Genomic DNA, 13,179 nt, shown 5'->3' with positions numbered 1-13,179 from the left:
CTATTTTATAAAATAAGCATCATTTACTTTGTGACATGGCTTAACCCTATCAGCAAGTTTAAGATTTTGCTTTTATAGTTTTAGCTTTCTGAAAATGTTAGGCATTTTTTTTGAAATCATAGTAAAGAGTGAACTTATTTACTATATCCAAATTTGAAAGTTGCCCTTTAACTTAAAGTGAGGTTTATTCTCTGAATTGTGAGATTGGTTTTAATAGTTGAATCTCTTTATATTTAATACTTTAGATGGCGACTATCAAAAGGAAATAGGATCATGGCAGCAGATGATGACAATGGTGATGGAACAAGTTTATTTGATGTCTTTACTGGTAACTCATTTTAATTGTCTTTCTAAATTTATTTATTTAATTATAGAATTATTTACTTATTCTCATTGAAAACACTGTCATTATCAACTTTTTCTCCCCACGCGTAAATGAATTACTACAGTAAAGTACCTGGCAAATAGGAAGTGCTTAGTAAATGTGAGCCTCTTAAATGTAGTGAAATTTGCCAATATAAATGATAATGATTTTTATTATCATATCCAAAAAAATATAAGGTAAGTTTTTGTTACTCTTGAAGTTAATACTTCCCGTAAATGCAGTGGTGCTTGTTTATTGTTGTTCAGGGAACAATGGACAGTCACGATGATTAGTTTGAGAGAGATAACTGAGACCTGGTAGTAAAATAAACTCATAAAGTAGATATATTTTTAATAATATGCAGAATGTAAACTTCCATATCTTTTTTTTTTTTTTTTTTTGGTGAGGAAGATCAGCCCCGTGCTAACTAACATCTGCCAATTCTCCTCTTTTTTTTGTTGAGGAAGACTACTTCCTCGGATGGGCTAACATCCGTGCCCATCTTCCTCCAATTTATATGGGATGCCGCCACAGCATGGCTTGCCAAGCGGTGCGTAGGTGCGCGCCCGGGATCCGAACTGGCGAACCCCGGGCCGCCATACTGGAGCGCACACACTTAACTGCTTGCGCCACCGGGCCGGCCCCCTAAACTTCCATATCTTGACATAACATTTATCTGGTTCTTTTTTCTTAATTATAATTACGCTATGACAACCTCATTAAATTTTTTGAGATTATAGATGTATACTTATTAACTAGAATTATGATACTCTGCTATAGAATGAAAAGGGCAGTTGTAAAACATGCCTAGTAGAACTCCATTTTTGCTTAAAATAAGTGTTTTTTAAAATTAATATTCATAGATATGGAAGAATTCAGGCGAAATATGGCCATCATAACCACTCTGGGTAGTGTTATTTGTTTTTTGGTGTTAATTATTTTTTGCTGATGTGGTTTCAAATTGTTACGCTGCTATGTAATTCTCTTATGATATTTTTTCTTTGAAAAATTCTAAACTGGTAGAAAAATTGAAAGTATAATATAACAAACACCTTTACTTTTCACCTAGATTCACAGTTAACTTTTATCACATCTGCAACTCATTATTTTGAAGGATGAAACTACGTGATTGATCTCATTTGCCAGAAACAGCTGTTTTCATTTCCACATGTTAGTCTCTCTCAAGTTCCTGTCCACATGCATATGTTTTGATAGTCACAGCCACAGTGTACATTTTTCTTTGCATTTTACTTTTTACCACTTAACGTGATTTCACAAAAATTTTTATTCCTACCTATAACATTTTCATAATAGTCTTTTATTATACTTGTTTGGAAATAATTTCAAACTTACAGAAAAGTTGTAAGAATAAGAACATACAAAGAACCCTTTACCTAGTTTCTTCCAAATTTACCTCTTGTTAATATTTTATGCCAGTGGCTTTATCGTTGTACACATACTCTCTTTTTAAATACACACACATGCACACAGTTTTTTCCTGATTTGAGAGTAAGTTGCATACATTATGATCTTTTACCCCTAAATACTTCAGTATGTATTTCATAAGAAAAAGTTGATTTTCTTACGTAACAACAGCATAATTACCAATTTCAGTAAATTTAACACTGATACAATACTTTTATTTATAAATCTGCCATTTTTGTTCCAATTTTATCTGTTAACCCAATAATGTCCTTTATTATTGTGATTGGATTTAGAGCTGTCATTTTAATATTTCATTTGTCTCATCAGATTTTTTCTTTCTGATTTTCTTGCCTTCTTTCAAATATTATTTGAATATATTTTAGAATTTCATTCTAATTTATATGTTAGCTTTTTGGCTATACTTCTTTACATTATTATTTATTTATTTTTTTATTGATATTTTAATGGTTTCTAACATTGTGAAATTTTGGGTTGTACATTTTTGTTTGTCCATCACCCCATATATGACTCCCTTCACCCCTTGTGCCCACCCCCCACCCCCACTTCCCGGGTAACCACAGTCCAGTTTTCTCTGTCCATGTGTTGGTTTATATTCCACATATGAGTGAGATCATACAGTGTTTGTCTTTCTCTTTCTGGCTTATTTCACTTAACATAATACGCTCCAGGCCCATCCATGTTGTTGCAAATGGGACGATTTTGTCTTTTTTTATGGCTGAGTAGTATTCCATTGTATATATATACCACATTTTCTTAATCCAATCGTCAGTCGAGGGACACTTAGGTTGCTTCCACTTCTTGGCTATGGTGAATAATGCTGCAATGAACATAGGGGTGCATAAGCCTCTTTGGATTGTTGATTTCAGGTGCGTTGGATAGATTCCCAGTAGTGAGATGGCTGGATCATAGGGCATCTCTGTTTTTAATTCTTTGAGGAATCTCCATACCGTTTTCCATAGAGGCTGCACCAATTTGCATTCCCACCAGCTGTGTATGAGGGTTCCTGTTTCTCCACATCCTCTCCAACATTTGTTGTTTTTTGTCTTGGTGATTATAGCCATTCTAACGGGCGTGAGGTGGTATCTTAGTGTTGTTTTGATTTGCATTTCCCTGATGATTAGCGATGTTGAGCATCTTTTCATGTGCCTATTGGCCATCTGTATATCTTCCTTGGAGAAGTGTCTGTTCATTTCCTCTGCCCATTTTTTGATCGGGTTGTTTGTTTTTTTGTTGTTCAATTGTGTGAGTTCTTTATATATTATGGAGATCAACCCCTTGTCAGATGTATGTTTTGCAAATATTCTCTCCCAGCTGGTTGGTTGTTTGTTCGTCTTCATTCTGGTTTCATTTGTCTTATAAAAGCTCTTTAGTCTGATAAAGTCCCACTTGTTTATTTTTTCTTTAGTTTCCCTAGTCTGGGTAGACATGTCATCCGAAAAGATTCCTTTAAACCCAATGTCAAATAGTGTGTTGCCTATATTTTCTTCTATGAGTTTTATAGTTTCAGGTCTCACCTTCAGGTCTTTGATCCATTTTGAGTTACTTTTTGTGAATGGCGATAGCACATGGTCCACTTTCATTCTTTTGCGTGTGGCTGTCCAGTTTTCCCAACACCATTTATTGAAGAGACTTTCCTTTCTCCATTGCATGTCCTTAGCACCTTTGTCGAAAATTAGCTGTCCGTATATGTGTGGTTTTATTTCTGGGCTTTCAATTCTGTTCCATTGATCTGTGTGTCTGTTTTTGTACCAGTACCATGCTGTTTTGATTACTATTGCTTTGTAGTATGTTTTGAAGTCAGGAATTGTGATGCCTCCTGCTTTGTTCTTTTTCTTTAGGATTTCTTTAGCTATTCGGGGTCTTTTGTTGCCCCATATAAATTTTAGTATTCTTTTTTCTATTTCTGTGAAGAATGTCATTGGGATTCTGATTGGGATTGCATTGAATCTGTAGATTGCTTTAGGTAATATAGACATTTTAACTATGTTTATTCTTCCAATCCACGTGCATGGGATATCTTTCCATTTCTTTATGTCATCGTAGATTTCCCTCAATAATGTCTTGTAGTTCTCATTGTATAGGTCCTTCACCTCCTTGGTAAGATTTATTCCTAGGTATTTTATTCTTTTTGATGCAATTGTAAATGGTATTATCTTTTTGAGCTCTCTTTCTGTTAGTTCATTATTAGCATATAGAAATGCAACTGATTTTTGTAGATTGATTTTGTACCCTGCAACTTTGCTGTAGTTGTTGATTGTTTCTAACAGTTTTCCAACAGATTCTTTAGGGTTTTCTATATATACAATCATGTCATCTGCAAATAGTGAGAGTTTCACTTCTTCGTTACCTATTTGGATTCCTTTTATTCCTTTTTCTTGCCTAATTGCTCTGGCCAAAACCTCCAGTACTATGTTGAACAGGAGTGGTGAGAGTGGGCAGCCCTGCCTCGTTCCTGTTCTCAGAGGAATGGCTTTCAGTCTTTCCCCGTTGAGTATGATGTTAGCTGTGGGTTTGTCATATATGGCCTTTATTATGTTGAGGTACTTTCCTTCTATTCCCATTTTATTGAGAGTTTTTATCATAAATGGATGTTGTATCTTGTCAAATGCCTTCTCTGCGTCTATTGAGACGATCATGTGGTTTTTATTCTTTGTTTTGTTGATGTGATGTATCACGTTGATTGATTTGCGGATGTTGAACCATCCCTGCGTCTCTGGTATAAATCCCACTTGATCATGGTGTATGATCTTTTTAATATATTGTTGTATTCGGTTTGCCAATATTTTGTTGAGGATTTTTGCATCAATGTTCATCAGCGATATTGGCCTGTAATTTTCTTTCTTTGTATTGTCTTTGCCTGGTTTTGGTATCAGGGTGATGTTGGCCTCATAGAATGATTCAGGAAGTGTTCCATCTTCCTCTATTTTTTGGAATAGTTTGAGGAGGATGGGTATTAAATCTTCTTTGAATGTTTGGTAAAATTCACTGGAGAAGCCATCTGGTCCTGGACTTTTATTTTTTGGGAGGTTTTTGATTACTATTTCAATCTCTTTACTTGTGATTGGTCTATTCAGATTCTCCATTTCTTCTTGGTTCAATTTTGGGAGGTTGTATAAGTCTAAGAATTTATCCATTTCTTCTAGATTGTCCAATTTGTTGGCATATAATTTCTCATAGTATTCTCTTATAATCCTCTGTATTTCCATGGTATCCGTTGTAATTTCTCCTCTTTCATTTCTAATTTTATTTACTTGAGCCTTTTCTCTTTTTTTCTTAGTTAGCCTGGCTAAGGGTTTGTCTATTTTGTTTATCTTCTCGAAGAACCAACTCTTTGTTTCATTAATCCTTTCTACTGTTTTTTTGGTCTCAATATCATTTATTTCTGCTCTGATTTTTATTATTTCTCTCCTTCTGCTGGCTTTGGGCTTTGTTTGTTCTTCTTTTTCTAGTTCTGTTAGGTGTAATTTAAGGTTGCCTATTAGGGCTTTTTCTTGTTTGTTAAGGTGGGCTTTACATTATTTTTTAGTGGTTGCTCAAGGGATTGCAATATACATCTTTAACAATGTTATTGCAGTCTACTTACTAGTATCATACCTTTTCACATAAGATGTAGAATCTCATACACATAGTTACATTTCACCTCCATCCCTTTAGGTTAAAGATGTCATAAATACCACCATACAAATGCTATAATTTTTGCTTTAAGCCGTTCTATATATATTAAAGAAATTAAGAGGAAAAATTAGTTTTTTATATTTACTCAATTATTTACCATTTCTAGTTCTTCTAGTATCCATGTGGTATCATTTTCCTCCCCATTCTCTCTCTTTTCTTCTACGACTCCAGATATATAATACGTGAGAACTTTTGATATTATCCTATAGGTTACCAAGAGTGTTCTTTTTTTTTTTCCCTCTGTTCTTCAGATTGGGTTATTTTTATTGCTCTGTCTTCAAGTTCACTGGCTCTTTTGTCAAGCACATTCAGTGAATTTTTTTACATTAGATATTATAGTTTTCAGTCTTAGGATTTTTATTTGTTCTTGTGTTTCTGTTTCTCTGCCAAGATTTCTTACGTAGTAATTTTGGATTGCATTCCGGACATTGTAAATGTCATGTTATAGAGACGTTGGATTCTGTTATATTTCTCTGAAGAGTATTGTTGTTTTTAATTTTAGCAGGTATTTAACTTGGCTGAACTTAAGCTTCTCTCTTTCCTGTGGTGGATAGCAGCTGCAATCTGTGTTCAGATTTTTTAGCTTTAGCTAGACTTTTTGGAGTTGAACCTTTAGTTGTATAGTTTGGGATCACTCAGGGATTTGGGGGCACAATTTGGGGAATCTCCTCTGTGGCTCTCTGGATTTCCTCTCTTACTTTCTAGGTGCTGTTATCACCCCCAAAGTTTTTTCTCTGGTTCTTCAAGCTGTTAGAACTAGAGGTTTCCATCTGAGTTTTCACTGCCGAGTGTGACTGTGACTAGGGCTTATCTTTCCACAAAAAATTGTAATAAAAGGGGGATAGGGAACTCAGGCAGTGCTGTTTTCTTCTTTCAGGTGTTGTCTCCTCTCCAGTTTTTGCCTGCTTTGGGTTGCTCTCTAGTTTTTCAGATAGCTTTTTTTTTAATTGAAGTGTAATTTATATATAACATATTAGTTTCAGGTATACATCATAATGATTTGATAGTTGTATATATTGTGAAATGATCACCACAATAGAGCATTTGACTGCAAATAGTTTTTAATATTTTGTTTAGAGTTTATAGTTGTTAGCTGCAGGAGGATTGGTCTGATAGAAACTACTCTGCTATTCCTGGAATTCGACCCTTCTCACTAGTATGTATTTGAAGGTGAGTTTTTAAGTCTAAATCTGAGGTAATCGAGTCATAAATCTGTGTGCTAAGATCTTCCCGTTTATAAGGATGTATAAAAACTTCTAAACAATTCTCTTTTTTGGCTCAAGGCTAATAAAGTCTCTTTCTCTTCCTGATCCTTCAGCGTAGGAATGGAAAAACTTCATAAGTGCATAAAGTCAATTTTAACTAGTCTTTGATTTTCTTGCAGCCTCTCCTCTTAAAAATAATGATGAAGGTTCTTTGGACATATATGCTGGATTGGACAGTGCTGTTTCTGGTATGTAAAGTCTCTAATAAAATAGTTTCATTTTGTTTGGTCAGTCCATTGGAAATGTTTATTTTGTTGTTACCAAATCTTGGCGTAACTCATAGCTACTGAACAATCTGCCCATTCTTTGAAATGATTACACTCAGGTGATTATTTTCTTGCTCAAAGCTTGATCAGTAAAACAGATTAGCACTCAGGTTTGTTATTCATCTGGATTTCAGATTTAGTTGGACTTTGTGCAAAAATATTTTGTACCATTGAAATGCAACTGGGGGTGGTGTCTGTACATATATTACTACTCATACTGTCGCAGGTTACATGATATTAGAACTTTTGAAAAGAGTAGTTACTATAAATATTTTCAAATGTATCTGTAAGAGTGTGATATGCAGAGTCCAATGACCTATCCAAATTAGAAACCTTTTTCAGAATCAAATCTCTCAAAGCTTTGAACAAATATGATCCTCACACCTCATTTGTTGACACAAGGATTTTAGGTAAATTGGTATTCCAACTGTTATCTGTGAAATCAGTATAGATTTGGATGAACTGCAGGCGATGGAGAAATGTATAGCCCTTTGAGTTGAAGTGGAATGTAACGTCAAAAAGCTTAACACATTTTTTTTCTTTTTTTCCAGCTTTATTGAGATATAATTGATATATAACATTGAGTAAGTTTAAGGTAGACAATGTGTTGATTTGATACACTTATATATTGCAAAATGATTATCATATTTATATATTGCAAAATGATTACCACTGTAGCATTAGAGAACACCTGTATCTCGTCACATGATTACCATCTCTTTTTTGTGGTGAGAACGTTTAAGATCTACTCTCTTAGCAACTTTCAATTATATAATACAGTATTATTAACTATAATCACTGTGTTGTACATTAGATCGCCAGAACTTGTTCATCTTATAGCTGGAAGTTATTACTCTTTAACATCTCTTCTTTTCCCCCACCCTCATCCCCTGGTAACCACGATTTTAGTATTTGTTTCTGTGCCTTTGGGTCTTAGATTCCACATGTAAGTGATATCGTACAGTATTTGTCTTTCTCTGTCTGACTTATTTCATTTAGCATAATGCCCTCAGGGTCTGTCCATGTTGTTGTAAATGGCAGGATGACCTTCCTTTTCGTGGCTGAATAATATTTCATTGTAGATGTATACCACGTCATCTTTATCTGTTCATTTGGTGACAGACACTTAGGTTGTTTCCATATCTTGGCTGCAGTGAGCATGGGAGTGCAGATATCTCTTGGAGATTCTGTTTTCTTTTTCTTTGGGTGTATACCCTGAAGTGGGATTGCTGGATCATATCCTAGTTCTATTTTTAATTTTTTGAGGAACTTCTGTACTGTTTCCATAGTAGGTGCACCAGTTTGCATTCCCACCAACAGTGCACAAGGGTTCCCTTTTCTCCACATCTTTGCCAACACTTGTTATTTTGTCTTTTTTATGACAACAATTCTAACTGGTGTGAGGTGATGTCTCATTGTGGTTTTGATTTGCATTTCCCTGATGATTAGTGATGTTGAGCACCTTTTCATGTACCTGTTGGCCATTTGTATGTCTTCTTTGGAAAATGTCTATTCAGTTCCTCTGACCATCTTTTAGTTGCGTTGTTTTTCTTTGGCTATTGAGTTTTATGATTTTCTTATATATTTTAGATATTAACTCCTCATCAGATATATAGTTTGCAAATATTTTTTCTTATTCTGCAGGTTGCCTTTTCATTTTGTTGATTTTTTTGGCTATATGTATAGAAGCTTTTTAATTTGATGTAGTCCCATTTGTTTGTTTTTGGTTTTGTTGTCAAATCCAGAAAATAATTGCCAAGACCGATGTCCAGGAACTTACCTCCTATGTTTTTTTTTTCTAGGAATTTTATAGTTTTAGCTCTTATGTTCAAATCTTTAATCCATTTTGAGTTGATTTTTGTATGTGGTGTAAGATAGTGGTCCAGTTTCATTCTTTTGCATGTGGCTGTCCAGTTTTCCCACGACCATTTATTTAAGAGACTATCCTTTTCCCTGTTCTTGGCTCCTTTGTCATAAATTAATTGACCATATACGCGTGGGTTTATTTCTGGACTCTGTATTCTGTTCCATTGGTCTATGTGTCTATTTTTATGCCAATAACATACAGTTTTGATTACTATATCTTTGTATTTTAGTTTGCAATGAGGAAATTTGCTGCCTCCAGCTTTGATCTTCTTTCTTAAGATTGCTTTGGCTATTTACAGCCTTTGTGGTTCTATCATTTTTTTCTGTTTCTGTGAAAAATGGTATTAGAATTTTGATAGGGACTGCATTGAATCTGGAAATACATATTTTAGTGTAAGTGTTTTTTGTTTGTTTGTTTTAGATGGTGCTTCCAAATCCTGTGTGCCATCCAGAAATTGTTTGGATTTGTATGAAGAAATTCTGACTGAAGAAGGAACTGCAAAGGAGGCAACGTATAATGATGTATGGGTTGCCAGAATTATTAAGGGCAGTTATTTTACTCTTTTGTAGTTCCTGAAGTGTAGGCATCAGCTTACTATTGAACAAACACTCTGTGTTTAGGAAGTAGCTCTAAGACTAAAAGAATATTTAACTCAGTTTCTGCCTTCAGATCTGCTTTTTAAAACAATGTTTTCTGAATGCTTGTCTAAATTTAGTTATAATTTCACTTGATTAAATTTAAGTGTCTGGATATATAAAACCTCAACAGGCAATCAGTGTGATATAACATTTTATCTTTTCATGATTTCTACTAAGTTATAAAATGTCCAAAACTTAAATGAGATAAATTTCTCTCTACTTTATTTGCGTTTTAAGGTTTGGAGATTGAATGTGAAACAAAATACATTATTATTAAAGTTGGCAGAGCCAACTTTAAAAACCAATAATCTTACTGAATACTTGTTAGTAGAAATAGACCTAATCAACCCCTCTTGGTGGATTGATTTGCAAAATTTTAAATATTTTGAAATGTCATTTAAGCTAAGAAAGTAATTTGGAATGATGCTTAAATTAATCTTTTTATATCTTACAGTTGCAAGTAGAATATGGGAAATGTCAGACGCAAATGAAAGAGCTAATGAAAAAGTTTAAGGAAATACAGACACAGGTAGGATTATACTGAATATTTTATTTTTGCCTTATTAAATTAAAATTTAATAAAAATTTTTTGTTAGAAATTAAAATTCTAAAGTGTTGGCAGTTTATAAGGAAACTTTTTTTTTTAGTATTAAATCAAATAGCAAATCTGGCAAAACATGCATTATTTCCTGTGTCAGTGAAATTAATATAGGAAAACTGCTTGATTTGTTAAATGGCATTGACATAAAAGATCTGTTAGACTAGTTAACAGTTTAAAAATTCATAGAGATGATATCAGACAGTTTAAAAGAGGCTGGTTTGAAGAGCAAAGATTTAGAAGGGCTGTTGGGGGAAAAGATTATGCCTTCATAATTTTGCCAGAATGACTTTTTTTGTGATCTTGCTGGAGAAATCAGGATTGTCATGTCTTGTTCTGATTTTTATTTTCTCGTAAAGTTGTTTCTCTTCCTTTTCCCTTTCCCCAAAAGAACCGGTTAATCCTAGTTTCATTCTTTGTTCATCTGAGAATTAGTACATTGTTGGAAGTTAAAGCTAAATTGTTAAATGCAATAAAATTTTTATCATTTTTATTTTCAATTTTTAAGATAATGACCCACGCAGAACTTGTTTCTTATTTATTGTTTTTTCATTTTGATCCTTGTTTTAAGTAGTTCACTTTAAATGACCTTTCTCTGGTGCCAGTTATCTTCTCTGAACCTCAGCTTCCCCATCTGTATAATAAGCATAACAGTACTTCTCATAAGACTTTTTTGAGAATTACGTAAGATAAAATATGTGATGCCTGGTATGTAGTTGGTATTTAATAATCACTAGCTATTATAAGTAATATAGTTTAGTAATCCTGTAGATATATAGTTTATTAAATATATTTTATGATGTTTAGAATTTCAGCTTAAAAAATGAAAACCAATCTCTTAAGAAGAATATTTCTGCACTTATCAAAACTGCCAGAGTGGAAATAAACCGCAAAGATGAAGAAATAAATAATCTTCACCAAAGGTATAGTTGAGGGATGTGGATCTGTTTATAAATTACGTGGGTGTTGATATGTGGAATATTTTCAACTTTGAGTGGAAAGATAAGAAAATCATGCATTTTATTAAATATTTAAGGTTTTACTGTGACTAATATTCTAGTGGTATATTATGATAATGACATATGTACAATTATTAATGGAATATTGCCACATACCTCTCTGAATATATTCAGTTTTGTTTTGTTTTTTTTTTGTGAGGAAGATCAGCCCTGAGCTAACATCCATGCTAATCCTCCTCTTTTTGCTAAGGAAGACCGGCTCTGAGCTAACATCTATTGCCAATCCTCCTCCTTTTTTTTTCCCCAAAGCCCTAGTACACACTTGTATGTCATAGTTGCATGTCCTTCTAGTTGCTGTATGTGGGACACGGCCTCAGCATGGCCGGACAAACGGTGCGTCGGTGCGCGCCCGGGATCTGAACCCGGGCCACCAGTAGCGGAGCACGCGCACGTAACCGCTAAGCCACGGGGCCAGCCCTCAGTTTCCTTTTTTTTTTTTTGTGAGGAGATCAGCCCTGTGCTAACATCCGCCAATCCTCCTCTTTTTTTGCTGAGGAAGACGGCCCTGGGCTAACATCTGTGCCCATCTTCCTCCACTTTACATGGGACGCCGCCACAGCATGGCTTGCCAAGCAGTGCGTCGGTGCGCGCCCGGGATCCGAACCAGCGAACCCCGGGCCGCCGCAGCGGAGCGCACGCACTTAACCACTTGCGCCACCGGGCCTAGCCCTCAGTTTTCTAATACACTAGAATCTTGCTCTGGTACTCTTTGCTCCTGAGGAGATAATGGTGTATATGTCATGGGTTCTTCTAGGCCCGCGCCAAATTACTAAAATATCGAGAGGGTATCTGTGCTCATATTCCCTGTTTATAGACAACCTTTAAATTATCTCTCAATTGTATATTCTTTTCTCTTTCAAGTGAATTTTTTACTTAATTTCTCTCTCTCCTTTTTTTTTTTTTTGGGTGGGGACAATATTTTGCTCTAGAATTTCATCTCTCTCCTCACCTTCATAGTCAAATCTCCAAAATAGTCATCTAAACTTGTTGTCTCTATTTCCTATTTCTGCTCACTCTTGAACCCGTTTCCCTCTGACTTCTGCCTCCGTTGGTCCTCCAAAACAGCTGTCATTTTGGTTAACAGTGACTGCCAATAAATCCATCAGATAAATTTGACTTCTCATTTTAACTTTTCCTCACGTGCTGTTTGACATCGTTGACCCTCCTTTCTTGAAATAGTCTTTTCCTTTGGCTTTCGTGATTCTTAGTTGTCTTCCTAACTTGAGATTTATTCTTCTGTACTTGGCTAAGTTGGAATTCTTCAAAGCTCAAACCTGTGTCCTTTCCTTTCTTTATCAGTATTTTCTTATGAGGTAATATCACTCATGCTGGGTCAGTTGCATTTATATGTAGATGGATACCTACATATAGGTAGATATGAAGATAACAGTACTTCACATCTATAGAAAATTTTCAAAATTACCTCACCCAAAATGGAATTTATGGTCAAACCTCTTCTATTGTTTCTCAGCTCAGTGAATTCCCCAAAATTTATTCACCTAGTACAAGCTAGAGACCTATGGGTAGAATGACCATTTAATTTAACTGCCCAAACCAGGACGCTTTTGAGAGTAGAAAAGAGTGCTATTAATAATTACACTGCAATTGCTTGGCAAACTGGGAAACATAGTCACCCTGCCTAGGAGTCGTCATTGACACTTACCTCTCAGTCATCTCTCAGATCCAAATTCATTACCATGTCCTGTTGTTTTTAATGTCTTTATAATCTCTCAAATCATTCATGTCTCTCCATTTCTACCGTCATTGCTGCCCATCAGCTCTCATCTGAACTGGTAGTAGTCTTTGTGCTGGTATCTCTGCATTCATTCTTGCTCTTTCCAGCCTCTGGTTTGTCTCTTCTCAATATTAAAGCCACAGGACACTTTCTAAAGCACAAGTCTGGACATCTCACTATCATAGAACCACCCCATCCCACCCCGTTTCTTGATTAAAACACATCAATGGCTTCTCATTGTTCTTAGGATAAAAGATCATAAATCTTAACGTAGCCCACAAGGCTCTTCATGATATGGTCCCCAGT

At 35.0% G+C, this 13,179-nt stretch overlaps 1 protein-coding gene across 4 annotated transcripts in view; it reads left to right on the top strand.

The window, feature by feature from the left end:
• Positions 1-13,179, top strand: part of CASP8AP2 (caspase 8 associated protein 2) — a 44,159-nt gene that overhangs the window by 17,038 nt on the left and 13,942 nt on the right. For all 4 annotated transcript variants that reach the window (XR_009223561.1, XM_058566627.1, XM_058566625.1 and 1 more), the window contains exons 2-6: positions 246-328; positions 6,870-6,938; positions 9,304-9,404; positions 9,976-10,050; positions 10,927-11,042. Coding sequence is in view for 3 of the 4 variants with exons in the window: in XM_058566627.1 (XP_058422610.1) it covers positions 274-328; positions 6,870-6,938; positions 9,304-9,404; positions 9,976-10,050; positions 10,927-11,042 (416 nt within the window). In the remaining variant the exon portion in view is untranslated. The remainder of the gene's footprint in view (positions 1-245; positions 329-6,869; positions 6,939-9,303; positions 9,405-9,975; positions 10,051-10,926; positions 11,043-13,179) is intronic.

The sequence above is a fragment of the Diceros bicornis genome, chromosome 23 (assembly GCF_020826845.1).
Source record: "Diceros bicornis minor isolate mBicDic1 chromosome 23, mDicBic1.mat.cur, whole genome shotgun sequence".
Lineage (NCBI taxonomy): Eukaryota > Metazoa > Chordata > Mammalia > Perissodactyla > Rhinocerotidae > Diceros > Diceros bicornis.
This window is presented reverse-complemented; position numbering and strand designations above follow the sequence as displayed.